Here is a 27,637-nt window from a genome sequence, read left to right on the forward strand (position 1 = left end):
AAGCAGCGGGAGCCGTGACACCCAGCAAAAGAGGAGTCACACCTCCCCCAAAATAAAGTGAGACACTGACAATATTCACCAGCTTTATTGTATAGTAACGCATTGAAAACTACCCAGAATTCCTTATGTAAATAAATACAGGCTGTGCCTCATTTATGACAGCGCCCTCTAGAGTCATTAACCCATCACACACAAAACCAATTCACAGCTAAAATCTGGTAGGGGGGGGGGGGGGGGGGGGGGGGGGGGGGGGGGGGGGTCATATACACAAATACTCAGGGAAGACTGCACCCTGCACTACACTCACTCCCAACCCATCAGCTGCATGTATATGAGACCTAACCATGGCCTGAAAGGGTTAACGTTGCAGGTGCCAAGAGTCTGTCAGCAGTGTGAGCTGCACCCACTATCCTCCAGGTTAACCCTTCATGTACATCTCACATTTACCTCCAGCTGCACCTGAAGCAGCACACAGGCTCCTTGTTACTTAGACCTGTTCATGTACATCGCCCCCTGCTGGAGGAGTTACAGAACTGCAGACAAGCCAATGCAGTCCACGCTGGGTTCATTGCAGCTGATTGTTCCTCGGAATAGTGTATAACCCCCATCATTGCACAGTGTCCTTAAACAAACCAAAAGGGGCAACTACAGATTGTCAACTGGGACAGGCGGCTGCAGGTTACATTATATTCTATGCTTACCATTGCACAAGTACAGCCTGCACAGTATTGCCTCCATGTTACCTCTCAGATCCTCTACTGTACTATTTGTATACTGTCTACCCAGGGCATGCTTTGTTACAGTATATACTCATCATTGTACAAGTACAGCCTGCACATACCTCCTCCACAACCTCTCAGGCTCTATACTGTATGAGTTGTATACTGTCTACCCATTGCATGCATTGTTACGGTACATCGAGATCATTGCACCAGTACAGCCTGCACAGTACTTAGTACCTCTCAGGCGCTCTACTTTTATTGATGTGCCGTCACTTATGTATGTGCTATCATCTCAGAGCATGCTTTCTTACAGTACATACTAATCATTGCACAAGTACAGCCTGCATAGTACTTACTGCCTTGCTGTTACCCCTCAGGCTCTTTACTGTCTCTTACTGATACGCTGTCACCACTTTTTTGGGTACTCTCTTTGCAGTGCACACTTTATTACAGTATAGATATGCTGTCTTCTCAGAGCATGTATTGTTACAGTACATACTAATCATTGCACCAGTTCAGTCTGCATATTGCTTACTGCCTCCCTGTTACCTCTCAGACGCTCTACTATCTCTCACAGATATGCTGTCAATGGCGCCACCTTCCTGCTAACTCCCAGGCTCTCTACTGCTCAGCAGAATGGCATCACACCAGTACACTCCTCCTCACAGTGCCATCTGCTCTTTGCACAAGGATACCCCAAATGGTGCCACCTTCCTGTTAACTCTCAGACTTGCCACTGTCTTTATATATGCTCAGTGTCAGACTGGCCTGCCAGAGGATCCTCCGGTGGGTCCCAAACTTTAGAACCTACACTAACATAGACTGACATGTCGTTTCTCTTTGGTAGGCCCCAGATACTCCAGTCCGACACTGTATTTGCAGTCTTTCTGGCCCACACTTGTTATTTTATAGTGTTCTATATCATACAAGTTCACCCTGGATGGTGCTGCCTTCCTGTTAGCTCTCTGGTGCCTCCTACTGGTGCAGTGTCTAACCAGAGCCCACTTTGCAGGAAATGAGAATAGTATAAAGCCTTTAGGTTTGGCATTAGCACTGGAGAGTTATGATTGCAGCTCTGGCTGTGAGAGGAGACACAAACTCAAGGGATACAGCAAAAGGCTGCTTAAAGTTTCCTGAACCTAACAAATGCATCCAATCCTTCCCTCTTGCCAGGTTGTGTTCTCACCATACATGGCGTATAAATAAAGCTTACATATTCTCCCAATATGCACTATGACCACATCAGTCACCTTCGCAACACACCGGTCCTAAGAGGCAGCACTGATCTACAAGGAAGATGGCAGCAGAAATGTAGACTAGAGGGGTCCCAGGTAACTCTATGGCACTATAATCACAATAATTGGTAAACCTGTAGGTAAAAAGAATGAGAAAAGTGACTTGTTACTGAATTGCAAGGTCCCGGACGGCCGGACTACAGCGCACGGCAGGGTGCACAACACACGGATCACTTTGGTGCAGAAGCTAGGATCAACACGTTCACACATCGTTATGAAATCCAATACTTGGGAGGTTTGGGGTTGTGGTTAGCCCCATGGCGGTCCCTCTTGTGGCGGAGTATAGTTGATACATACATTCTTTTTATGTAGACAACACAGGCATATATCACAATGAAGGAGACACGAGCACCGGGGCACCTCATACCTCATGGTCCTGACGTTCACATTAATGAAAAAAAGCAGACACTGAGCCTGTACCCCACAGGAGGGGAATATGTTCTTGGCCGATACTGCTATATGGTCAGGAGCGGTATACAGCCCACTCCCACGCCCCCTTCATGACAAACCATCGGGGCCATAAACGTCCAGCGGTTGGTCTCGGGATCATACATTTCTACAGAGTTTAAGTTAGACTGGCCGTCATAGCCGCCCACAGCGTACAGACGGCCACAGTTGGCTACTAGAGAGACGCGACTGCGCCGAGTGTTCATAGGAGTGATGAGGTACCATTGGTCCGCCATGGAGTTATAAACTTCTGCGACGCTCAAGAAGGCAGAACCATCATAACCGCCGCATATAAACATCTTGCTGCCCAGGGAAGCAGCTCCATGGCGACAGCGCTTGTTCAGCATACTCGCCACAGGGTGCCAGGTGGCCGTGTGGTGGTTGTAATACTCCATCTGTGAAGGGTGAAAAGAGAACAGATATCATACATTGCGTGTGGGGGTGGGAGTAAGTGACTTTAGGACTCTCAGAATGTCTCTATGAGTGAGTGAAAACTCAGTCTATACATGAGTGGGGGGTTAGGAGGCTGTTTCTGTGAGTATGGGCCCTATTACAAGGAGTGATAATTGGCCGAATGGGGGGGCTATTAATTAATGCTCCTTGTAATAGAGACAATGATCGTTGGTTTAGGTTTGGACCTAAAAACATCGGGCACCCACACAGCACTGCTACGTGTAATAGTGATGTGCGGCTGACAATTGCCCAAACACCTGACACCTTACCTCCCCCCTGCCCAGTCTTCTCTCCTGTGCTCCACAGCTTCCCGGTCGCAGCAGCGTCTGAGCAGCCTGTCAGCTGACAGGCCACGGCAGTCCCATCCTGTGATTGGCTGAGTGGCCTGTCAGCTGACAGGGTATTCAGATGCTGCTGCTGCAGCTGGGACCAAGAAGCTGCGGAGCACTGGAGAGAAGACCGGGAGCAGAGACAGCTAAGGTATCAGGTGCTTGGGCCGTCTAATAGGTCAAACAGATGGGCGCTCGTTTACTACAATGGTCGGGCCGTAGTCGGCCTGTGTACTAGGACCTTTAGTAGGGTGTCTATGAGAGGAAGGGGGAGCAGGAATCTCAGGTGGTCTTGGATTATGTGGAGGGAGGGGGGGCTATAAGCAGGTGACTGGGGACCCTCCTGATCACATGACATTACTTAGGATTATACATACAGTGTTGAAGATCTGTAACCCGTCGTGTCCACCTGACACATAAATCCGCCCTTCAAACACAGTCACACCTGCCGCACTGCGATTGGAGCTCATGGGGGTCACCACCGTCCACCTAAGAAGAGAAAGCTGCATGTAGCGATACTCATCTACCCGTCTGGTAACAGCCGCCATTCTGGATGTCACCCAGGAAACACAAAGATCAGGGCAGTATCTGCCAGGAGGGCGGTGATCTGCGGCTGCCCATATTCCCCTGTGGCTCCCAGTGCATGGCCTGTGGGAGGAGCACTAACCCTTTCCCTCCTGCATCTTACTTGTCTGTTTCCGGTGAGTACGTCTCCACAGAGTTCAGCGAGCAGTTGCCGTCGTATCCCCCGCATACGTAGATCTGTCCGTCCAGGACCACTGTTCCCATTGCACTGTCAAGAAACAAATCAGCAATGACTGGGGCACGGGCTGGTGACAGACCTATGCGGCTCTATAGACGACCCCCCCCCCATACAGTAAATAGTGCGGCACATCCTATAATCCAGTACCACAGCCCCGAGGTACGCTGGATTACCGGACTGCTCTCTCTGGACTCACCTCCTCTTGCTGTTCATACTTCCCACTTTGGTCCAGGAGTCAGTCTCAGGGTTGTAGACCTCCACAGTGCTCAGACGTGATTGTCCATCATAACCACCAATCGCGTACAGGAGTCCGTTTACCACGGCGACGCCCACCCTGCTGCGAGCCGTCGTCATTGGCTGACACTTCTCCCAGCGGTTGGCGATTGGATCGAAGACTTCTACCACATTCAGAGAGTCACCTGCGTAGAAATGCGCTACTCGTCTTAACCACAGGACAGTGAGGTGTCATGCATCTGTATAATCGTAGAGCCTTACATAGGACTGCAGGTGACATCTACTACATTATCTGTACTCAGAGAGATCACTGTGTTATCTGTGGTGTTACATAGGACTGCAGGGACATTATACAGATATGTACTGGATATGATGACGCGATGTTATCAGGAATACGCCGCTGCCCCTCCTCCACCTCATTCATAATCCAGCCCCAGATTAATCCCTGTAGCAGTGTAACCCCTTCCCTGCCAGAGGGATGAGAGCCACCAGTATCTGGGTGATGCTGCTGACAGGGGCTTGTCTTTCCAGCAGCACAGAGTATTTCAGGACAGATGACTGATTCCCTCCCGATAACCAGGAAATAATTCAGATTACAAGATACCTGCAGAGTTCAGTCCTCCCACGGCGTAGATGAGGCCGGCTATGGATGTACAGCAGCGGGGGCGGGTCTTGAAGGCCAGGAGGTGTGGCCTACGCTCCGGCATCAGGTGGTAATCCTTTGCTTCGTCTACGAGGTCCCTGAAATGCAGACACGCGTTATATACGGCAGAACACGACACGAGTAGCCACGCTCACCGCACACGGTCAGCCCTTACCGGCACTTGTGGCAGCAGCGCACCAGGTCGTCCTGCTGCACCCGGTCTGTCAGGAACTGCGGCCGGCACAGGGGCAGCCGGATCTTAGTCAGCAGCTCCGGAAGGAAGAGCTCCCGCTGCTCCCGGTCATAGCGCACCCAGGCCAGGGCCGCCTCAAACACCTGACGGGAAAATGAGAGTCACATGGTGCAACAAGCAGCACAGAGTATTAAAGGAGAGGAGGGTGAAGATCTTAAACGAGCACTGTCACTTCAAAAAACTAAAAATCTCATGGAAGGAGATGCATCCCAGCAGCACAAAGTATGTCAGGAGAGGAGGCTGCTGGTATTATGGAAGGAGAAGGGTCCCAGCAGCACAAAGTATGTCAGGAGAGGAGGCTGCTGCTATTATGGAAGGAGCAGGGTCCCAGCAGCACAAAGTATGTCAGGAGAGGAGGCTGCTGCTATTATGGAAGGAGCAGGGTCTCATCAGCACAGAGTATGTCAGGAGAGGAGGATGCTGGTCATATAGAAGAAGCAGGGTCCCAGCAGCACAGAGTATGTCAGGAGAGGAGGCTGCTGCTATTATGGAAGGAGCAGGGTCCCAGCAGCACAGAGTATGTCAGGAGAGGAGGATGCTGGTATTATGGAAGGAGCAGGGTCCCAGCAGCACAAAGTATGTCAGGAGAGGAGGATGCTGGTATTATGGAAGGAGCAGAATGTCCAGCAGCACAGAGTATGTCAGGAGAGGAGGCTGCTGCTATTATGGAAGGAGCAGGGTCCCAGCAGCACAGAGTATGTCAGGAGAGGAGGCTGCTGCTATTATGGAAGGAGCAGGGTCTCATCAGCACAGAGTATGTCAGGAGAGGAGGATGCTGGTCATATAGAAGAAGCAGGGTCCCAGCAGCACAGAGTATGTCAGGAGAGGAGGCTGCTGCTATTATGGAAGGAGCAGGGTCCCAGCAGCACAGAGTATGTCAGGAGAGGAGGATGCTGGTATTATGGAAGGAGCAGGGTCCCAGCAGCACAGAGTATGTAAGGAGAGGAGGATGCTGGTATTATGGAAGGAGCAGAATGTCCAGCAGCACAGAGTATGTAAGGAGAGGAGGATGCTGGTAATATGGAAGGAGAAGGGTCCCAGCAGCACAGAGTATGTGAGGAGAGGAGGATGCTGGTATTATGGAAGGAGCAGGGTCCCAGCAGCACAGAGTATGTCAGGAGAAGAGGGTGATGGTATAATGGAAGGAGCAGGGTCCCCAGCAGCACAGAGTATGTCAGGAGAGGAGGGTGCTGGTATTGTGGAAGGAGCAGGGTCCCAGCAGCACAGAGTATGTCAGGAGAAGAGGGTGATGGTATAATGGAAGGAGCAGGGTCCCCAGCAGCACAGAGTATGTCAGGAGAGGAGGGTGCTGGTATTGTGGAAGGAGCAGGGTCCCAGCAGCACAGAGTATGTCAGAAGGGTGGTGGAGGAGAAGGAGGGTGCTGACCAGTCATGAGATGTGAGGACACGACAGCACATGATGGAGGGGTCACACGTGTGGACATGAATGGGGGTGTGGTATCTGAGAGGGTGGTCTGGTACCTGCTCCTCGGCCTTCACGTTCAGCTCATCTCTGGAGACCAGCTCCAGCACCTCATCGAAGGCCAGCGCCAGGAACTCCTCCGACATGGAGACCTCTACAAAGTGCTCGTGGATGAAGCGGTTGGCGGCATCGTACAGCACTGCGCACATCATGGTCTCCGCAAACTGCCGCACCCCCAGGCAATTCTTGGGGTGTAACCTTACAGGAGAATAAACACCCTGGTAATAATCCCTGGTAATAATGGGGAGAGGCTTTCACATCAACTCGTGTTATACAGATTTGTAATTTACTTCTATTTGAAAATCTCCAGTCTTCCAATACTTATCAGCTGCTGTATGTCCTGCAGGAAGTGTTGTATTCTTTCCAGTCTGACACAGTGCTCTCTGCTGCCACCTCTGTCCATGTCCTTATCCAATCCCCAAAGAAAACCTCTCCTGCTCTGGACAGTTCCTGACATGGACAGAGGTGGCAGCAGAGAGCACTGTGTCAGACAGGAAAGAATACATCACTTCCTGTAGGACATACAGCAGCTGATAAGTACTGGAAGACTGGAGATTTTTAAGTAGAAGTAACTTACAAATCTGTATAAATTTCTGAAACCAATTGATTTAAAAGAAAAAACATCATGCCAGAGAATCCCTTTAATTTTGCTTGGACAACCTCTTTAAACCATAAAAGGATATAATCCGGATTGCATGGCTGTATCTTCCTCTGAGAATACAGAACCCCTGCGTATCTAAGCTCATGGTTAGGGGTACTTTGCATGGAGGTTACACATCAGGCCAGAAGGAGCTTGCATCTCAATCCCATCATGCAACACGAAACACAAGGCAGGTAATCCCAACCACAGCAAGGTGGGCGGAGATATGCAAATTGTTCACCAGTGATTTCAAACCAGAAAAACTACAATTCCCATCATGCCTGTAGAGTCAAAGGCTTTGGGGTGGTCTGCCCAGGCATGATGGGAATTGTAGTTTTGCAGTTTGACCCCACTGGAATGAATTGTACGCAGCTTGGGATGTGACTGGAGAAGACCCGAACCACCCCCCACCCCCCAGCTGGGCGCTTACCTTTCCTTCAGGAAGGAGCAGCAGGCGTCCTTGATGTTCTGTAGCTGCAGGAAGCTGGCGCCCATCAGGAGGGACTGAACGTTCTGCTGGTCTATGGCCAGGTGACCATTATAGGCAAAGTTTATCAAAGCCTCCAGAGCGCTGCGGGAGACAGAAGGGGCACTTACTTATTACTGTGCAGTGATACCAAACTGGTTGCCCTCCATCTGATGCAAAACTACAACTCCCAGCATGCCCTGACAGCCTTTGGCTGGGAGTTGTGGTTTTGAAGACTGCTGTACAGACTTACAGGAGATGTGACATACTCATCCCCACCCACATCTGACCTGTCCTGCCCAGTCCCACCATCCACATCAATACCCACACATACACACAGCTCTTATGACAACACTGCAGGTCTCTGGCCTTCTAAGATAACTAGGACATTGTTGCGGAGGGTTTGTAACAATGTAACAGCCTGCCGATCCACCCCCCCTCCGCTTCTCACCATGGGTCCATTCCCTGCATGACGATCTCATCCTGCTTACACTCCATCATGTCGTTGGTGAACATGGCGTGGAAGTAGGGGATGGAGGCCGCCAGCACGATCCGGTGTGCGCTGAATTTATGTTCCCCGACCTGGGAGAAAAAAATTATATAAATTATCCATTAGTTTACACATGATTATATCAGGTCTTCATCCTCCAGAGCTGCACTCACTAATCTGCTGTTCTATCATGTCTAATCCTCCAGAGCTGCACTCACTATCCTGCTGTTACATCATGTCTCACCCTCCAGAGCTGCACTCACTATTCTGCCGTTCCATCATGTATTATCCTCCATAGCTGCACTCACTATTTTGCTGTTCTATGATGTCTTATCCTGCAGAGCTGCACTCACTATATTGCTGTTCTGTCATGTCTCATCCTCCAGAGCTGCACTCACTATTTTGCTGTTCTATGATGTCTTATCCTCCAGAGCTGCACTCACTATCCTGCTGTTACACCATGTCTCATCCTCCAAAGCTGCACTCACTAGTCACCTCCAGCAGCTTCGCCGCCCCCGTAATCACACCTGCCATGTGACCGGACCCCTGTGTCACCATCCTCTGAACCCCCCACAATGCAATGCCAACCAACAGAATTGTGACTGCAGCTCTGAATGCGACTCAGAAGCAGAACACAGTTCCTCAATCTTCCCTGTAGACAGGAAGTAGTCAGTGACTGACGTGGAGATGATGGGAGTGGTGGTGGTATCAGGATAAGGGATGACGTTCGGGCAGTGCCACCAGCGTGCCAGGAGCAGTCATTCCTCTCTGTGCCAACTTATCCGGCAGAATTAACCAGTAATCTGCTTAGTGCACAGAGTGAGCTGAGCCGACCCTGCGCAGACGCTGCTCCAACCCAACAGACAAACCCCTGATGATCCTGCAGAGACGCCGGATTAACAGATCCTTCATCTGTCCCTACAGGGAATCACTGGGACCGGACTCCACATTAGCAGAGCTGCTGAACCCTCTAGATGATCAGACGCTGGATTACAGGATGTCCCCGGGCTCCTCACTCCACCAGGTCCAGTGCCGGTCTATCAGATCACAGCCTGCTAATCTGGAATGCAGCCATTATATTACTCTAATCTAGAATGTGGCCCCATGTGATAATAGCGTGCCTCTGCGTACTATCGTATTCTATGTAACAATCAGAGGTGAAACAGGTGAAGGATCAGCGACACAGATCGGGGGGGAGCGCAGGACAGATGGACATTATATAGGGCGGCACAGATGCAGCAGCAGCCGGATTTACTGCTGATCTCTGGGTAAGAGGCTAAAGGCAAAACATAAACCCCGAGCCTATTTAATCAACACCGATTTACGTCACCTCCATCTATCCCTGGACGCAACGCTCTGCAGGAACCAACCCGAAGAGGAAGAGGAGGCAGCAAGATCTACAGAGAAATCTGTACTGATACCGAGTTACATCCTGTTTTATACTCCAGAGCTGCACTCACTATTCTGCTGGTGAGGTCACTGTGTACATACATTACTGATACCGAGTTACATCCTGTATTATACTCCAGAGCTGCACTCACTATTCTGCTGGTGAGGTCACTGTGTACATACATTACTGATTCTGAGTTATATCATGTATTATACTCCAGAGCTGCACTCACTATTCTGCTGGTGCAGTCACTGTGTACATACATTATACTGTATGATAGGCCAGAGCTGCGCTCACTATCCTGTGTCTGGCAGGTAAGGAGCTCGGGGTGAGGTGAGGTACACCATGGGGCGGTATGATATTACAGTCACACCCTGGTAATGGCCCGGGGGGCAGGACGCTCACGCGGCAGTGTCTGCTGCTGAGGACAATGCTGGTGCTGTGTACTAGGAAGTGAGGGTGGCAGTGTGTGTGTGGTGCCAGGGCGGGGAGGACTGTGCGGCCCCTCCTGGTCACATCAGGGGACATTAGCAGGACATGTATGAATCTAGTTATCAAACATCAGCACATCTAGGGGCAGCGCTCCTGTAACACTGCCCATCATCATCATCATCATCATCACTAGCTATGGCTTCTTAGTGTCACCATGTGCTCAGGGATGGGGTCCAGCAAGAAGACAAAGGGGTCTGGTATTGGGGGTCGGGTATAGGAAGGGAGGGGTGCAGTATTGGGGGGTCAGGTACAGGAGGTGTGCAGTATTGGGGGGTCAGGCACAGGAGGGGTGCAGTATTGGGGGTCAGGCACAGTATTGGGGGTCAGGCACAGGAGGGGTACAGTATTGGGGGTCAGGCACAGGAGGGGTACAGTATTGGGGGTCAGGCACAGGAGGGGTACAGTATTGGGGGTCAGGCACAGGAGGGGTACAGTATTGGGGGTCAGGCAAAGGAGGGGAGGGGTGCAGTATTGGGGGTCAGGCACAGGAGGGGTACAGTATTGGGGGTCAGGTACAGGAGGGGAGGGGTGCAGTATTGGGGGTCAGGTACAGGAGGGGTGCAGTATTGGGGGTCAGGTACAGGAGGGGTGCAGTATTGGGGGGTCAGGTACAGGAGGGGTGCAGTATTGGGGGGTCAGGTACAGGAGGGGTGCAGTATTGGGGGGTCAGGTACAGGAGGGGAGGGGTGCAGTATTGAGGGGTCAGGTACAGGAGGGGTGCAGTATTGAGGGGTCAGGTACAGGAGGGGTGCAGTATTGGGGGGTCAGGTACAGGAGGGGTGCAGTATTGGGGGGTCAGGTACAGGAGGGGTGCAGTATTGGGGGGTCAGGTACAGGAGGGGTGCAGTATTGGGGGGTCAGGTACAGGAGGGGTGCAGTATTGGGGGGTCAGGTACAGGAGGGGTGCAGTATTGGGGGGTCAGGTACAGGAGGGGTGCAGTATTGGGGGTCAGGCACAGGAAGGGTGCAGTATTGGGGGTCAGGCACAGGAGGGGTGCAGTATTGGGGGTCAGGCACAGGAGGGGAGGGGTGCAGTATTGGGGGGTCAGGAACAGGAGGGGAGGGGTGCAGTATTGGGGGGTCAGGTACAGGAGGGGAGGGGTGCAGTATTGGGGGTCAGGTACAGGAGGGGAGGGGTGCAGTATTGGGGGGTCAGGTACAGGAGGGGAGGGGTGCAGTATTGGGGGGTCAGGTACAGGAGGGGAGGGGTGCAGTATTGGGGGGTCAGGTACAGGAGGGGAGGGGTGCAGTATTGGGGGGTCAGGTACAGGAGGGGAGGGGTGCAGTATTGGGGGTCAGGTACAGGAGGGGAGGGGTGCAGTATTGGGGGGTCAGGTACAGGAGGGGAGGGGTGCAGTATTGGGGGGTCAGGTACAGGAGGGGTGCAGTATTGGGGGTCAGGTACATGAGGGGAGGGGTGCAGTATTGGGGGTCAGGTACAGGAGGGGTGCAGTATTGGGGGTCAGGTACAGGAGGGGTGCAGTATTGGGGGTCAGGCACAGGAGGGGAGGGGTGCAGTATTGGGGGGTCAGGTACAGGAGGGGAGGGGTGCAGTATTGGGGGGTCAGGTACAGGAGGGGAGGGGTGCAGTATTGGGGGGTCAGGTACAGGAGGGGAGGGGTGCAGTATTGGGGGTCAGGCACAGGAGGGGAGGGGTGCAGTATTGGGGGGTCAGGAACAGGAGGGGAGGGGTGCAGTATTGGGGGGTCAGGTACAGGAGGGGAGGGGTGCAGTATTGGGGGTCAGGTACAGGAGGGGAGGGGTGCAGTATTGGGGGGTCAGGTACAGGAGGGGAGGGGTGCAGTATTGGGGGTCAGGTACAGGAGGGGAGGGGTGCAGTATTGGGGGTCAGGTACAGGAGGGGAGGGGTGCAGTATTGGGGGGTCAGGTACAGGAGGGGAGGGGTGCAGTATTGAGGGGTCAGGTACAGGAGGGGTGCAGTATTGGGGGTCAGGTACATGAGGGGAGGGGTGCAGTATTGGGGGTCAGGTACAGGAGGGGTGCAGTATTGGGGGTCAGGCACAGGAGGGGAGGGTGCAGTATTGGGGGGTCAGGTACAGGAGGGGAGGGGTGCAGTATTGGGGGGGTCAGGTACAGGAGGGGAGGGGTGCAGTATTGGGGGGTCAGGTACAGGAGGGGAGGGGTGCAGTATTGGGGGGTCAGGTACAGGAGGGGAGGGGTGCAGTATTGGGGGTCAGGCACAGGAGGGGAGGGGTGCAGTATTGGGGGGTCAGGAACAGGAGGGGAGGGGTGCAGTATTGGGGGGTCAGGTACAGGAGGGGAGGGGTGCAGTATTGGGGGTCAGGTACAGGAGGGGAGGGGTGCAGTATTGGGGGGTCAGGTACAGGAGGGGAGGGGTGCAGTATTGGGGGTCAGGTACAGGAGGGGAGGGGTGCAGTATTGGGGGTCAGGTACAGGAGGGGAGGGGTGCAGTATTGGGGGGTCAGGTACAGGAGGGGAGGGGTGCAGTATTGAGGGGTCAGGTACAGGAGGGGTGCAGTATTGGGGGTCAGGTACATGAGGGGAGGGGTGCAGTATTGGGGGTCAGGTACAGGAGGGGTGCAGTATTGGGGTCAGGCACAGGAGGGGAGGGGTGCAGTATTGGGGGGTCAGGTACAGGAGGGGAGGGGTGCAGTATTGGGGGGTCAGGTACAGGAGGGGAGGGGTGCAGTATTGGGGGGTCAGGTACAGGAGGGGTGCAGTATTGGGGGTCAGGTACAGGAGGGGTGCAGTATTGGGGGTCAGGTACAGGAGGGGAGGGGTGCAGTATTGGGGGTCAGGTACAGGAGGGGAGGGGTGCAGTATTGGGGGGTCAGGTACAGGAGGGGAGGGGTGCAGTATTGGGGGGTCAGGTACAGGAGGGGAGGGGTGCAGTATTGGGGGGTCAGGTACAGGAGGGGAGGGGTGCAGTATTGGAGGGTCAGGTACAGGAGGGGAGGGGTGCAGTATTGGGGGGGTCAGGCACAGGAGGGGAGGGGTGCAGTATTGGGGGTCAGGCACAGGAGGGGAGGGGTGCAGTATTGGGGGGTCAGGTACAGGAGGGGTGCAGTATTGGGGGTCAGGTACATGAGGGGAGGGGTGCAGTATTGGGGGTCAGGTACAGGAGGGGTGCAGTATTGGGGGTCAGGTACAGGAGGGGTGCAGTATTGGGGGTCAGGCACAGGAGGGGAGGGGTGCAGTATTGGGGGGTCAGGTACAGGAGGGGAGGGGTGCAGTATTGGGGGGTCAGGTACAGGAGGGGAGGGGTGCAGTATTGGGGGGTCAGGTACAGGAGGGGAGGGGTGCAGTATTGGGGGTCAGGCACAGGAGGGGAGGGGTGCAGTATTGGGGGGTCAGGAACAGGAGGGGAGGGGTGCAGTATTGGGGGGTCAGGTACAGGTGGGGCGGGGTGCAGTATTGGGGGTCAGGCACAGGAGGGGAGGGGTGCAGTATTGGGGGGTCAGGTACAGGAGGGGTGCAGTATTGGGGGTCAGGTACATGAGGGGAGGGGTGCAGTATTGGGGGTCAGGTACAGGAGGGGTGCAGTATTGGGGGTCAGGTACAGGAGGGGAGGGGTGCAGTATTGGGGGGTCAGGTACAGGAGGGGAGGGGTGCAGTATTGAGGGGTCAGGTACAGGAGGGGTGCAGTATTGGGGGTCAGGTACATGAGGGGAGGGGTGCAGTATTGGGGGTCAGGTACAGGAGGGGTGCAGTATTGGGGGTCAGGCACAGGAGGGGAGGGGTGCAGTATTGGGGGGTCAGGTACAGGAGGGGAGGGGTGCAGTATTGGGGGGTCAGGTACAGGAGGGGAGGGTGCAGTATTGGGGGGTCAGGTACAGGAGGGGTGCAGTATTGGGGGTCAGGTACAGGAGGGGTGCAGTATTGGGGGTCAGGTACAGGAGGGGAGGGGTGCAGTATTGGGGGTCAGGTACAGGAGGGGAGGGGTGCAGTATTGGGGGGTCAGGTACAGGAGGGGAGGGGTGCAGTATTGGGGGGTCAGGTACAGGAGGGGAGGGGTGCAGTATTGGGGGGTCAGGTACAGGAGGGGAGGGGTGCAGTATTGGAGGGTCAGGTACAGGAGGGGAGGGGTGCAGTATTGGGGGGGTCAGGCACAGGAGGGGAGGGGTGCAGTATTGGGGGTCAGGCACAGGAGGGGAGGGGTGCAGTATTGGGGGTCAGGCACAGGAGGGGAGGGGTGCAGTATTGGGGGGTCAGGCACAGGAGGGGAGGGGTACAGTATTGGGGGGTCAGGTAATGGAGGGGTGCAGTATTGGGGGTGAGGGGTGCAGTATTGGGGGGTCAGGTACAGGAGGGGTGCAGTATTGGGGGTCAGGTACATGAGGGGAGGGGTGCAGTATTGGGGGGTCAGGCACAGGAGGGGAGGGGTGCAGTATTGGGGGGTCAGGCACAGGAGGGGAGGGGTACAGTATTGGGGGGTCAGGTAATGGAGGGGTGCAGTATTGGGGGTGAGGGGTGCAGTATTGGGGTGTCTGGTATTGAAGAGGTACCGGAGTTTGGGGGGTCAGGTAGGGGAGAGGTCGGTATCTCTGGGTCAGAGGTCGGGAGAGTCCATTATCATCCGGGGGGGGGGAGGTGTCTTACCTTCAGCGTGACGTCACACAGCTTCCCCTGCCGCCGGATCTCCTCCATCACCCCGTAGCCCCGGCTCGGGAGGTCGCCCACCGTGACATGCACCAGGTCTTCCAGCTCCTCTAACTCGTCCACCATTTTGTGACCCGGCGGGAAACAATCTGACACTGATCACCCTGTGACCCGCTGTGGCTCCGCCCGTCGCTACCTTCACGCCCCTTCGGCTGAGCCGTGACGTCACTTCCTATGGCCGATCTCAGTAGTGCCCGGGATCATGTCCGGTGATGCCTGCTATGGGGGATTATGTGGAAGCAACGAGGAGAGAGGAAAGGCGGAGAGTGGAGAACCAGAGCCCGACACAGCGAGAACCGGAGAAGACGGAGGTCACGTGACCACAGGGAAGGCACAGCTGAAGATCACTTCCGGTTACCTGACTGTTACCATGGAGACCGAGAGTTTACACTGAGAACTACAGAGACTGCAGAGCGCAGGGGAGAGGAGAGTCCAACTGGGAGTTGTAGTTCTCCAGGTGATTTATATTAACTATAGGATAAGTAATATATGTACACAGTGACCCCACCAGCAGAATAGTGAGTGCAGCTCCGGAGTATAATACAGGATGTAACTCAGGATCAGTAATGTAATGTATGTACACAGTGACCCCACCAGCAGAATAGTGAGTGCAGCTCTGGAGTATAATACAAGATGTAACTCAGGATCAGTAATGTATGTACACAGTGACCCCACCAGCAGTATACTGAGTGCAGCTCTGGAGTATAATACAGGTTGTAACTCAGGATCAGTAATGTAATGTATATACACAGTGACCCCACCAGTAGAATAGTGAGTGCAGCTCTGGAGTGTCATACAGGATGTAACTCAGGATCAGTAATGTTATGTACACAGTGACCCCACCAGCAGAATTTTGAGTGCAGCTCTGGAGTGTAATACAGGATGTAACTCAGGATCGATAATGGATCAGTAATGTTCTGTTCTTTGTATCTACAGGGCAGGAATATGGGTACGGGCAGTGACCATGTGCAGGTATTCGTCCGCACCAGGCCGACCTCCCATTTTGCTCAAGAAAATATCAGACTCGGGGAGGACAGTAAGGTGAGGAGGAGGATGATGATGATGATGAAGTCGAAGTCTCCCTGGTCTCTGGTCACAGTGATTTCTTCTTACCCTAAGTATTATTTCTATATCTCGCACAGGTCATAGACGTTCACCTCAGGAAGGATGAGAAGCTCGGAGTGGTCAATAACAAGCGATATGATTGGTCCTTTAAAGTAGATGGGATTCTTCACAATGCGTCTCAGGACACGGTGTATGATTCGGTGGCCAAGTCAGTTGTCTCCCAAGCATTAAAAGGCTATAATGGTGAGTGGCAGATCAACAAAGTATACACAGTGCATAGTGCCTAGTGGTGTATACAGTGCACAGCGTCCTGTGGTGTATACAGTGCACAATGCCCAGTGGTGTATACAGTGCACAGCACCCTGTGGTGTATACAGTGCACAGCGCCTAGTCGTGTATACAGTGCACATCACCCTGTGGTGTATACAGTGCACAGCGCCCAGTAGTGTATACAGTGCACATCACCCTGTGGTGTATACAGTGCACATCACCCTGTGGTGTATACAGTGCACATCACCCTGTGGTGTATACAGTGCACATCACCCTGTGGTGTATACAGTGCACATCACCCTGTGGATTATACAGTGCACATCACCCTGTGGTGTATACAGTGCACAGCACCCTGTGGTGTATACAGTGCACAGCGCCATATGGTGTATACAGTGCAAAGCACCCAGTTTTGTATACAGTGCACAGTGTCCTTTGGTGTATACAGTGCACAGCGCCCTGTGGTGTATACAGTGCACAGCGCTCAGTGGTGTATACAGTGCACAGCGCCCAGTGGTGTATACAGTGCACAGCGCCCAGTGGTGTATACAGTGCACAGTGTCCTTTGGTGTGCACAGTGTTCTGTGGTGTATACAGTGTACAGCATCCGGTGGTATATAGTGTACATGATGTTATTTTGGGTGTGTTTCTTGACTTGTTATATTGTATTCTTCCAGGTACGATCATGTGCTATGGGCAGACAGGAGCAGGAAAAACTCACACAATCACAGGGGCCACAGAGAACTACAAGAACCGTGGCATCATCCCCCGCGCCCTGCAGCAGGTACTGACCGGGGAGGGGGGTTATTAAAGGGGTTGTCTGAGACCTTTTTATTGATATTTGATCAGATGCCTGCTGTTCAGCTATTTGCCAGAGCTGTAGCATCTATATACACAGAGAATAGAGCCAGACTCTTGTATCACAGCGCTCTACATCGTGTAGTGGCTGTGATAGGTTACTGCAGCTTAGCACTTGTCGATTTCACTGGGACCCAGCATAACTACTACACAATGGTGGTGTCTGTCCATTCTTTCTGTGTTAGGGCCTTGGCTCTGGTAAACAGCTTTTGTACAGGTTTCTGGGTGTCAGACCCCCACCAATCACATTATCATTGATATAACACCAGAAACCCTCTTTATTGTCTGTGCTCTGGATAGATGTCTGACTATTCACATCCTGGTCTGTTCTTACTGTGTGCGAATCTAGAGGTTCCTCATATTCTCCTGTCACGTCCAGAGCTACAGTCATACTTCTGGTCGCCTATTCACCAGCCACTGGAGGCTGTAAACCTGAAGGCTATCAGAAAATGGGCACCTTTTTGTTTTACAGCTCAGTCTGTGACACCTTTACTTCCATCCATCAGGTGTTTAAGGAGATCGCTGAGCTCAGTGAAAATACCGTCACTGTCAGGGTATCCTACCTGGAGATCTACAATGAGACGCTGTTCGACCTCCTGTCCACCCTGCCGGACAGCCCAGCTTCCGACACCCAGGTGACCATTGTGGAGGACCCCCAGGGAGTGTTTGTTAAAGGGTTGTCTCTGCATCAGGCCACAGACGAGGAGCGTGCCCTGAATTTGCTCTTCGAGGTGAGAGGCCGTAATACATAGACACAGGATGTTGCTGGATTAGGATGATTCACACAGTAATTGTGCCAGCAATTCCACTCGCACAGTGCCGCAGTAATTTTGCTACATCTCCTCTAATAAAAAAGCGTATGCTTGGGCTGTATTCAGACATCACATTGCACATAGCATACAGCATTGTGGTGTTTGGTTTGTGCTCCTTGTTGTTACATTGTCTTTTCTATATGTTTTTGCAGGGCGAGACGAACAGGATCATCGGTTCTCACACCCTGAATAAGAATTCCTCCCGGTCTCACTGCATCTTCACTATTCATCTGGAGGTGAGGAGCTTAAAGGGTTTGTATGAACCTTGAAGTGTACCTGTCATCAGGGTCCAAACCGGATCGGCATTGAATTCCACTCTGTGGGAGGAAGTTCGGGTCTCGATGGATACGAACACGTATGGGGCTGTAATGTGGATGCCCCCAATTCTTATCCAATGGGGACTGTATGCATTTGTAAGCATGTTCATAGCCCTGGAGACCCAAACTTCTGCCTGTAGAGTATAATTCACTGCTGATCCGGCAGTAGAACTGATAACAGGTATACAAGGCATGATGCCCTGATTCCCCACAGTTCTGACAGTTCCAGAGCTGTAGTCACATATCTTCTGTCCTGTCTTCTCTACATATTCATCTGCAGTCACATTGCACTGAACTTTTCATGTAAACAAAAAAATAAAATAAATAAATATATATATATATATATATATATATATATATATATATATATATATATATATATATATATATAATATGTGATTACATGGTTGTGCATTTTGGAAACACTAGGAAGATGTAACCCTGGGAGTCTTATGAATTGTGTCAGTAAATCCCTTTAATAACCAGTTATTCTTCAGTCTCATTCCAGAACTTTATCCAATGCTAAATACACAGTATCAAAGATTAACCTGGTGGATCTGGCCGGTTCTGAGCGACTCGGCAAAACTGGGGTGAGTACTGTATCATAAAGTGGACAGACGTGCGGCAGAGACACATATCAAAAGTTTACTTCTTTTCGTCGAGTGTTCAGACTGGAACAGATCCTAGCAAGTCCCACACCTAGCACATTCACAACTGGCTCTGTATCATATGATCAAGGCAGCTTCACAATGTAACTAGAGTGCTGTGGCCATTCAAAGAGTTTCCCCGCTGCTGGCATGATACTGACACATTATGCCAGACGGGGAATGAATCCATGACCTTCCTTCCCCATCTGTAACATCCGCAAGTTTACGGACGTGTGATTGCCCCCTGAGTCTTAAGACAATCTCACTCACATAGACACAGAGCGATGAGAGCGATGAGAGAGATGGGTTTTCTCAGCTGAGATCTCACACCTTGACTGAGAAAAGTTTTGCAGTGTTATACCAAGTAATTAGAGCGGTCGTATCATGATTTTTTTGGATCCTCTCCTATGTCTTCACCTCAGTGGCTGACATAGGCTGCGATTAATAGCTGCGATTCTTTGCTCTGTTCCTCAGTCTGAAGGACAAGTCCTGAAAGAAGCCACATACATCAACAAGTCACTGTCATTCCTGGAGCAGACCATCATTGCCCTGGCCGACCGCCGCGACCACGTCCCATACCGGCAGAGCAAACTCACTCACGCACTGAAGGACTCCATAGGTAGGAGACATTGAGGAAACCATAAGCAGGAAGACCACATAGAGACTTCACATCATGTCATTCATATCATGATTTTGTAGGAGGGAACTGCAACACTGTGCTGGTGGCGAACATCTACGGTGAGGCAGCTCAGATTGATGAGACGGTGAGTAGATGGGCCCGCAGTGAGTCTATAAGCACATGCTATCCTTATAGGGTGCCACATGGATGGGCTATGTCTGTAGAGAGTGGTGCACACCCTGTGCCAATAGATTATACAGCGCCCCCGCTGCAGTGGAGGAGGTATGACGCTTTACCCTCAGGAGTAACCCTTTTCTCTTTTTCTCAGCTGTCCACACTCCGATTCGCCAGCAGGATGAAATGTATCCCGGCCGAGACGGTCGTCATTGAGCGCTATGACCCCGTGGTAAGCCGCTGCTATAGACCATTGATTACCCGCACCTCCAGGCTGGGGGAGGAGTCAAGTTGATACAGTATTGGGGTGACATCTTGTTTCAACTGCCTAAAGGGGTCATCCAAAACGTAAAATTCACGGCACTCAATATTATGCAGAAGTGATAGTTTATTTTACAGTGATAGACAAATAGTGTATACTCCGACCAATATGAAATACTATGCAGTGGAGACCATAAATATAAAGCAAGCTTTCAGCCCTTCCCGGACCTTCCTCAGGCTAATGGATCTCACAGTAGTCAGTCTGTCTGGAGTCTGGAGTCTCCACCAGACTCCAGACAGACTGACTACTGTGAGATCCATTAGCCTGAGGAAGGTCCGGGAAGGGCCGAAAGCTTGCTTTATATTTATGGTCTCCACTGCATAGTATTTCATATTGGTCGGAGTATACACTATCACTTCTGCATAATATTGAGTGCCGTGGATTTTACTACGTTTTGGTATGCATGGTTGAAGAACCACAACCCACTGAGCACCAACCAGCGAGAGGTGTGCAGCACTGACCTAATCTATAAAGGGGTCATCCAGTGCTACAAAAACATGGCCACTTTTCCCCTATCTCGTCTCCAGATTGGGTGGGGTTTCAAACTCAGTTTCATTTAAGTAAATGGAGCTTAATTGCAAACCACACCTGAACTTGAGACAAGAGAGGGGGAAAAATGGCCATGTTTTTGTAGCGCTGGACAACCCCTTTAAGATTTTCCAGCAGCAGTGACAGCTGACATCATTCTAGCAATGGCGACTTGTGACATTTCAGGGAGCGGCAGTGATACGTTGTGCTGTTACTGTCCAGCTGTATTTATATGGAGGTGCAGAGCAGCTGTAGGAAGTGCACAATAATACAGAGCTTTAGGGTGTAATAGGGTTGTTAGACCATAGGATGGCGCCTTGTGGGAGTCTACAGTTTGTTGCTATAGACAGGAAATGTCACAGTGACGGGACATGGATACGCTATTCTGTTGTAGAGTTTATGGGGGGGTCTATCATAGAGACCCCTGTCCATCTGTCCTAATAGACATGTGAGGCATAGAGGGGGTCAATTACAGACCCGTCTGTCCCTGTATTACTCCAACATGCATCAGCTACTATAGAAGAAACAAACAATCAAACAATAACAGATTGGGATTTGCTGAGAACGCCTTTTATTTTTTTCCTGTTCTTCCTTGTCTCAGCGAGTGTGTAAGAACCTGCAGCGGGAGATTGATCACCTGAGGCGGGAGCTGGCCATCCACGACACCCTGGTAAGGACATAACAGCAGCTCCGAATACCGACAGCAGCTAATAGTGTGCAGTGTGACCCCCGTATCACTGGTATTCCTGTGCAGTGTGACCCCTGCATCACTGGTATCCCTGTGCAGTGTGACCCCTGCATCACTGGTATCCCTGTGCAGTGTGACCCCCTGTATTACTGGTATCCCTGTGCAGTGTGACCCCTGCATCACTGATATCCCTGTGCAGTGTGACCCCTGCATCACTGATATCCCTGTGCAGTGTGACCCCCTGTATCACTGATATCCCTGTGCAGTGTGACCCCCTGCATCACTGATATCTCTGTGCAGTGTGACTCCCTGCATCACTGATAACCCTGTGCAGTGTGACCCCTGCATCACTGATATCCCTGTGCAGTGTGACCCCTGCATCACTGGTATTCCTGTGCAGTGTGACCCCTGCATCACTGGTATTCCTGTGCAGTGTGACCCCCCATATCACTGGTATCCCTGTGCAGTGTGACCCCCATATCACTGGTATCCCTGTGCAGTGTGACCCCCATATCAATGGTATGACTGGTTACACAGCCATCATTATGGTGGTTCTGTTTTTCAGAGTAAACGTCCTTCCTCCAGCTATGAGCCGTTCAGTGACAGTCAGATTGCAGAGATCAACTCCCAGGTCCGCAGGTATCTGGACGGTACTCTGGATGAGATAGATGTGAGTATCTGACACGTGAACCAACAAGGAAACCTTCAAGGGAGTGTCCACCTCTGAGCACTATGTATAGCTTATATATACAATAAATCCGTATAAACAGCGCAGTCACTGTATATATGCATACATTACATTACTTATACTGAATTCTAATATTTCAGGCTTTAGAGCTGAAATCATTGAGCATTCCCCTCCACACACTTAGCTCTCATGATTTGAATTCTGGTTAGTGTCCCCTTTACTCCATGCTGCCCCCTTCTGGAGTGTGTTGTGTCCACAGGCTCTTACTGCTTCCAATAACAACGAATAGAATTGTGAGTTCAGCTCTGGAGTTTGATACGGGCGGCAGTACTTACTATCCATTGTTATGTAGAGGTTACAGTTATATAGAGGTGTAGCTGAATGCTCCTTGGCCCCTAAAGCCCCCTGTGGCATTGATTCTGATCTGTGTCCTTTATTCTCTCTTTATTCCTATTGGGCAGATTATAAACCTCCGACAAATCCAGGAAGTCTTCTCCCAATTCAAGGTCATATTGAAGTAAGTGTTGGTAGTGGTTAAAGCTTTTCTCCAAGCCCCTCCCCTTATTAAGGCCCCTCCCCATACTTTAGGCTCCTCCCCCAATCTACATACTGCAGTTCCCTGACCGTCTTTCCTCCCTGGGGGGTTTGGTTCCTTGTAGTCTATGATCTTCTGCGCTGTGTGTGATCTGGTCGCTGTGTTTTAGTCGGCAGGAGCAGGAGGTGGAGGCTCGGCTGAGGGAGAAATACACACTGATCAATAAGAATGATTACGCCGCGGTCAGTGCCGCTCAGAAGGTAAGCGCCAATCCACTAAGCGACACTGTGCGGTACAAGATGAACGGAGCTATAGAGCTGGAGGGTCCTGCTCACCAGAAGACACATCAATAAGGTCTATGGGGTCCTGAGGGGATCTTTCTAACCCGGTGTCTTTTCTAGGCCGGCGTCTTGGATGCAGATGGGCAGCTGGTCGGGGAGGTGGACGGCAGCAGCTTTGGCATTGGTCTAGCTCCATTTTCTTCCAAATCAAACCGTTCTCTGTCCGAGAAAAAACCCAAAGGGCGGAAGTCAAAGGATCCGTCCAGGTAAGCAAACGCACCTGGATACTCCCCCCTTCTTGTAGTATGAAGGGGGCTGCATAGACAATGTAACGAAGTTTTAGCTGTGAGAGAGCTGAAAAGCTTCCAGTGAACAAGAATATTTCCATTCACTGACAGTAAGCAGAGATGTTGAACAGTTACATAAGGTATATTAGGAAGTTGCAGATCTTTTCGGTGTTACTGATCTGGTCTTAAAGGGGCACACACCCCAGAAATCTGACATAACAAAGGAGAATGAGGTGATGAGATTCTGTTGTAATAATTTTAGTCCCACAAGTCGCAGAGAAGGCGCAGCAAGCCCCACCCCCGGGAAGGATCTAGAAGCCGTGTCACCATCCAAAACCATGATGTCCACGTCTGTCCGAGAGCTCGATGTGAAGGAGTCTGCGATCAAAGAGCAGCAAGAAGGGGCAGCTATGGACACCCAGCGGGCAGAACCGGCGGCAAGAGAGGAGACGAGCCGCCCTGGGTGAGTAATCTGTCATACAGGTGAGAGTCGTAGTGTGTCATACAGGGGAAAGTCGTAGTCTGTCATACAGGTGAGAGTCGAAGTCTGTCATACAGGTGAGAGTCGTAGTCTGTCATACAGGTGAGAGCCGTAGTCTGTCATACAGGTGAGCGTCGTAGTCTGTCATACAGGTGAGAGTCGTAGTCTGTCATACAGGTGAGAGTCGTAGTCTGTCATAGAGGTGAGAGTCGTAGTCATAGAGGTGAGAGTCGTAGTCATAGAGGTGAGAGTCGTAGTCATAGAGGTGAGAGTCGTAATGTGTCATACAGGGGAGAGTCGTAGTCTGTCATACAGGTGAGAGTCGTAGTCATAGAGGTGAGAGTTGTAGTCATACAGGTGAGAGTCGTAGTGTGCCATACAGGTGAGAGTTATAATGTGTCATACAGGGGAGAGTTATAATATGTCATACAGGTGAGAGGCGTAGTCTGTCATACAGGTGAGAGTCGTAGTCATACAGGTGGAAGTCGTAGTGTGTCATACAGGTGAGAGTCGTAGTCATACAGGTGAGAGGCGTTGTCTGTCATACAGGTGAGAGGCGTTGTCTGTCATACAGGTGAGAGGCGTTGTCTGTCATACAGGTGAGAGTTGTAGTGTGTCATACAGGTGAGAGTCGTAGTCATACAGGTGAGTCGTAGTGTGTCATACAGGTGAGAGGCGTTGTCTGTCATACAGGTGAGAGTCGAAGTGTGTCATACAGGTGAGAGTCGAAGTGTGTCATACAGGTGAGAGTCGAAGTGTGTCATACAGGTGAGAGTCGAAGTGTGTCATACAGGTGAGAGTCGAAGTGTGTCATACAGGTGAGAGTCGAAGTGTGTCATACAGGTGAGAGTCGAAGTGTGTCATACAGGTGAGAGTCGAAGTGTGTCATACAGGTGAGAGTCGAAGTGTGTCATACAGGTGAGAGTCGAAGTGTGTCATACAGGTGAGAGTCGAAGTGTGTCATACAGGTGAGAGTCGAAGTGTGTCATACAGGTGAGAGTCGAAGTGTGTCATACAGGTGAGAGTCGAAGTGTGTCATACAGGTGAGAGTCGAAGTGTGTCATACAGGTGAGAGTCGAAGTGTGTCATACAGGTGAGAGTCGAAGTGTGTCATACAGGTGAGAGTCGAAGTGTGTCATACAGGTGAGAGTCGAAGTGTGTCATACAGGTGAGAGTCGAAGTGTGTCATACAGGTGAGAGTCGAAGTGTGTCATACAGGTGAGAGTCGAAGTCTGTCATACAGGCGAGAGCCGAAGTCTGTCATACAGGTGAGAGTCGAAGTCTGTCATACAGGTGAGAGTCAAAGTCTGTCATACAGGTGAGAGGTGTAGTCTGGTGCCATGTTTTAAGTGACTGTACAGGTAGTACTAGGTTAGCTGCTTTAGGGTTGGAGGTCATCTCAATTCCACCTCCTGTCCGATCACAGGCTGTTTGCTGCTACTAGTAAATCTGTGTCGCTGTGTGCCACATAGCAGTAGCGCCACCCCATGGCCAGAATTGAGAACATTGCCTGTGCTCTTATGTACAGGAGTCCATCCTCATCACACTTCATACCTGACTTACCCCTGAGGTTTCCCTTTCAGGACCCCTCCCCCCAAAGCTTCAGCATTTGAGGAGTTTAAAGCAGAAAGAGGCAGCGAACTGAACCGAATTTTCAAGGAGAATAAATCCACCCTGTCCGAGCAGAAGAGGAGGCTGAAGGAGGTCACCCAGCGAATCAACCTCATCAAGAAGGAGATCGACACCACCAGCCAGAACCTCAACGTGGCCAAACTGGAGCGGGAGAAGCAAGGTGATTGCTCAAATGGGGTGCACTACAGATTCCAGCAAGGCTACTATCCTATGACCACTACAGGGTCACAGGCAACTCGGTGTATGTCAGGGGAATGTACAGAAACCTACATCCTGGTTGTGTTAGTGAAGCAGATGGTGCAGATAACCTCTATCTACACCTCCAAACCCCATATTACAGCTCACATACAGAATAATTCTACATGAAAAGCGGAGTCACTGTGTACATACTCCAGAGCTGCACTCACTATTCTGCTGATGAAGATTACTCATCCTGTATTATACTCCAGTGAGTTGCACTCACTATTCTGCTGGTGGGGTCACTGTGTACATACATTACGTTACTGATCCTGAGTTACATCCTGTATTATACTCCAGAGCTGCACTCACTATTCTGCTGGTGGGGTCACTGTGTACATACATTACATTACTTATTCTGTAGTGATACTGAGTTACATCCTGTATTATATTCCAGAGCTGCACTCACTATTCTGCTGGTGGGGTCACTGTGTACATACATTACATTACTGATCCTGAGTTACATCCTTTATTATACTCCAGAGCTGCACTCACTATTCTGCTGGTGGGGTCACTGTGTACATACATTACATTACTGATCCTGTACTGCTCCTGAATTACATCCTGTATTATACCCCAAAGCTGCACTCACTATTCTGCTGGTGGGGTCACTGTGTACATTAATTACGTTACTGATCCTGAGTTACATCCTTTATTATACTCCAGAGCTGCACTGACTATTATGCTGGTGGGGTCACTGTGTATATACATTACATTAATTATCCTGTACTGATCAGTACCAGTATTATACACCAGAGCTGCACTCACTTGTCCTGTATGCTGTCTGCGGCACCCCCATGTGATCAGTGACTGATGCCTTGGTCTCCCCCAGGTGAATACATCAGTGAGGAGGGGCAGGTTATCATTGATGAGGAGGAGTTCATGCTGATCTGCAGACTCAAGGACCTGAAGAAGCAGTACCGGGCCGATTATGATGAGCTGCAGGATCTTAAGGCGGAGGTGCAGTACTGCCAGAAGCTGGTGGATCAGTGCCGGCAGCGGCTGCTCACAGGTGGGCTGTGAAGACATTGACTTCTGTTTGGGTTGTCTATAGCGCCCCCATTGGGTTACTTCTATTTGTTGCCCTGTCCCTATTCTGCATTACAGGGACATTCATTTCTTATAGAATCATACCCCTGAGCACGGCTCCTCCCATTTATTTAGGCCCCTCCCCTCAGTAACTGCTGACCGCTGCACCCCCCCTTGTTGACCGTGGTTCCTGCCGACTTGCTGTCACTGGGGATGCATGGTAATATAATGTAGCGCTGTCAGCAAGGAGCAGCTTGGATGCCGGATTACTGGATTGTCCTTGTAGTATGAGGTCGGGGTTATTAATAACGTTATAACGGTTTCCTCCCTGTTTTACAGAGTTTGAGGTTTGGTATAATGAGTCGTTCATCCTCCCAGAGGACGTGCAGAATTCGGTGAAATTTGTCGGCCCCCTGAGACCCGCTCTGATCCCCATGAATAAGCTGCTGTCATTGGTGAGTCCAGAGTACTGTGATGTCATCAGTGATGTAATCCCATACAGGAGCTATGCATTATGGGAGCACAGGAGCAGCCGCACAATGTCTGACAGCCTGGTTGCTATGGATACAAAGTTGTGTCAGGTATCTAGTCTATAGCAACCAGTCTGTCAGATTACTCAGCTCACGGCAAAGAAGACCAGGGGACTAAACGGTTAGTGAAAGGTACAACATTCTCAATAAATAAGTGTGAACAGCGCCCTCCTGCAGCACAGAGTATTTCAGCAGCTGGGAGACATTGTTGTCATCTTCTCACATCAGGGTGAAGATGACCAGGAGCGATACGATAAACTTCAGCAGGAGCTGCTAATGGAGGCCCCGGGGGCTCTCCCATTCAACAATGCAAGAATCAAGTCTGATCGACAGGTGAGTGATGTCATCAGTGACGCAGCGATGATGTAGGTACGATTATATTGCGGCACGTCATGTTATATTATAATCATTTTCTCTGGCAGCACAATTACACCCGAGCCCAGACCCATCTGCCACCGACCAGGAAGAAAGCGGGAGTAATAACCAGCAGCGTGAAAAACAAGCCCCCCTCCATACTGACGGCAGTGTAACAACAAGTCCCGCCAACCGGGGGGGGGTTTATCACACAGCTCTACCTCCAGAGGGCGCTGCACTCACCCCAGTCTCAGTATTACAATAAACAGATAAACGTTTCTCATCTGTAAAGAAGTTTCAATACTGTAATAAAATCAATCATAAAAACAATCATCCCGCTTCCCTCTGTCCCCCACTTATAATCTGTTACTTGGGAAAAAGGTACACTACCCAAAAGTAGCCTCTGACCACCTATAAGAGGGGTTGTATCATTGGTTATTCACAGGTTAGCTTTATAGCTACCTGAAGGTGACGGGGCCAGTATGAAAGCAGAAGGGCCAGGGGGTCTGATCTCTATGGAGGTCGGACCCTGCACTGCTCTTCAC

The 27,637-nt window shown here is 51.1% G+C and overlaps 2 protein-coding genes across 4 annotated transcripts; one reads left to right on the forward strand and one right to left on the reverse strand.

The window, feature by feature from the left end:
• Positions 1 to 247: 247 nt before the first annotated feature.
• Positions 248 to 15,093, reverse strand: KLHL18 (kelch like family member 18). 2 transcript variants are annotated; one of them, XM_069959175.1, is made up of 10 exons: positions 14,682 to 15,093; positions 8,180 to 8,310; positions 7,693 to 7,833; positions 6,622 to 6,820; positions 5,062 to 5,222; positions 4,848 to 4,984; positions 4,206 to 4,443; positions 3,935 to 4,039; positions 3,624 to 3,735; positions 248 to 2,859 (listed from the first exon to the last, which is right to left on the reverse strand). In XM_069959175.1, the coding sequence occupies exons 1-10, from the start codon at positions 14,805 to 14,807 to the stop codon at positions 2,473 to 2,475; spliced, it is 1,737 nt and encodes a 578-aa protein (XP_069815276.1). In that variant the 5' UTR covers positions 14,808 to 15,093; the 3' UTR covers positions 248 to 2,472. The 2 variants fall into 2 exon arrangements, with proteins under 2 accessions (XP_069815276.1, XP_069815277.1); XM_069959176.1 differs by having other exon boundaries at positions 4,206 to 4,428; positions 14,682 to 15,092.
• Positions 14,722 to 27,422, forward strand: KIF9 (kinesin family member 9). 2 transcript variants are annotated; one of them, XM_069959173.1, is made up of 21 exons: positions 14,722 to 15,198; positions 15,678 to 15,782; positions 15,884 to 16,049; positions 16,751 to 16,857; positions 17,438 to 17,662; positions 17,896 to 17,979; positions 18,558 to 18,650; positions 19,182 to 19,326; positions 19,407 to 19,471; positions 19,655 to 19,732; positions 20,952 to 21,020; positions 21,604 to 21,708; positions 22,188 to 22,243; positions 22,431 to 22,521; positions 22,663 to 22,808; positions 23,092 to 23,292; positions 24,894 to 25,102; positions 26,012 to 26,191; positions 26,548 to 26,663; positions 26,967 to 27,071; positions 27,161 to 27,422. In XM_069959173.1, the coding sequence occupies exons 2-21, from the start codon at positions 15,687 to 15,689 to the stop codon at positions 27,266 to 27,268; spliced, it is 2,445 nt and encodes an 814-aa protein (XP_069815274.1). In that variant the 5' UTR covers positions 14,722 to 15,198; positions 15,678 to 15,686; the 3' UTR covers positions 27,269 to 27,422. The 2 variants fall into 2 exon arrangements, with proteins under 2 accessions (XP_069815274.1, XP_069815275.1); XM_069959174.1 differs by having other exon boundaries at positions 17,438 to 17,566.
• Positions 27,423 to 27,637: the final 215 nt, after the last annotated feature.

This window comes from Dendropsophus ebraccatus, chromosome 2 (genome assembly GCF_027789765.1).
Source record: "Dendropsophus ebraccatus isolate aDenEbr1 chromosome 2, aDenEbr1.pat, whole genome shotgun sequence".
NCBI lineage: Eukaryota > Metazoa > Chordata > Amphibia > Anura > Hylidae > Dendropsophus > Dendropsophus ebraccatus.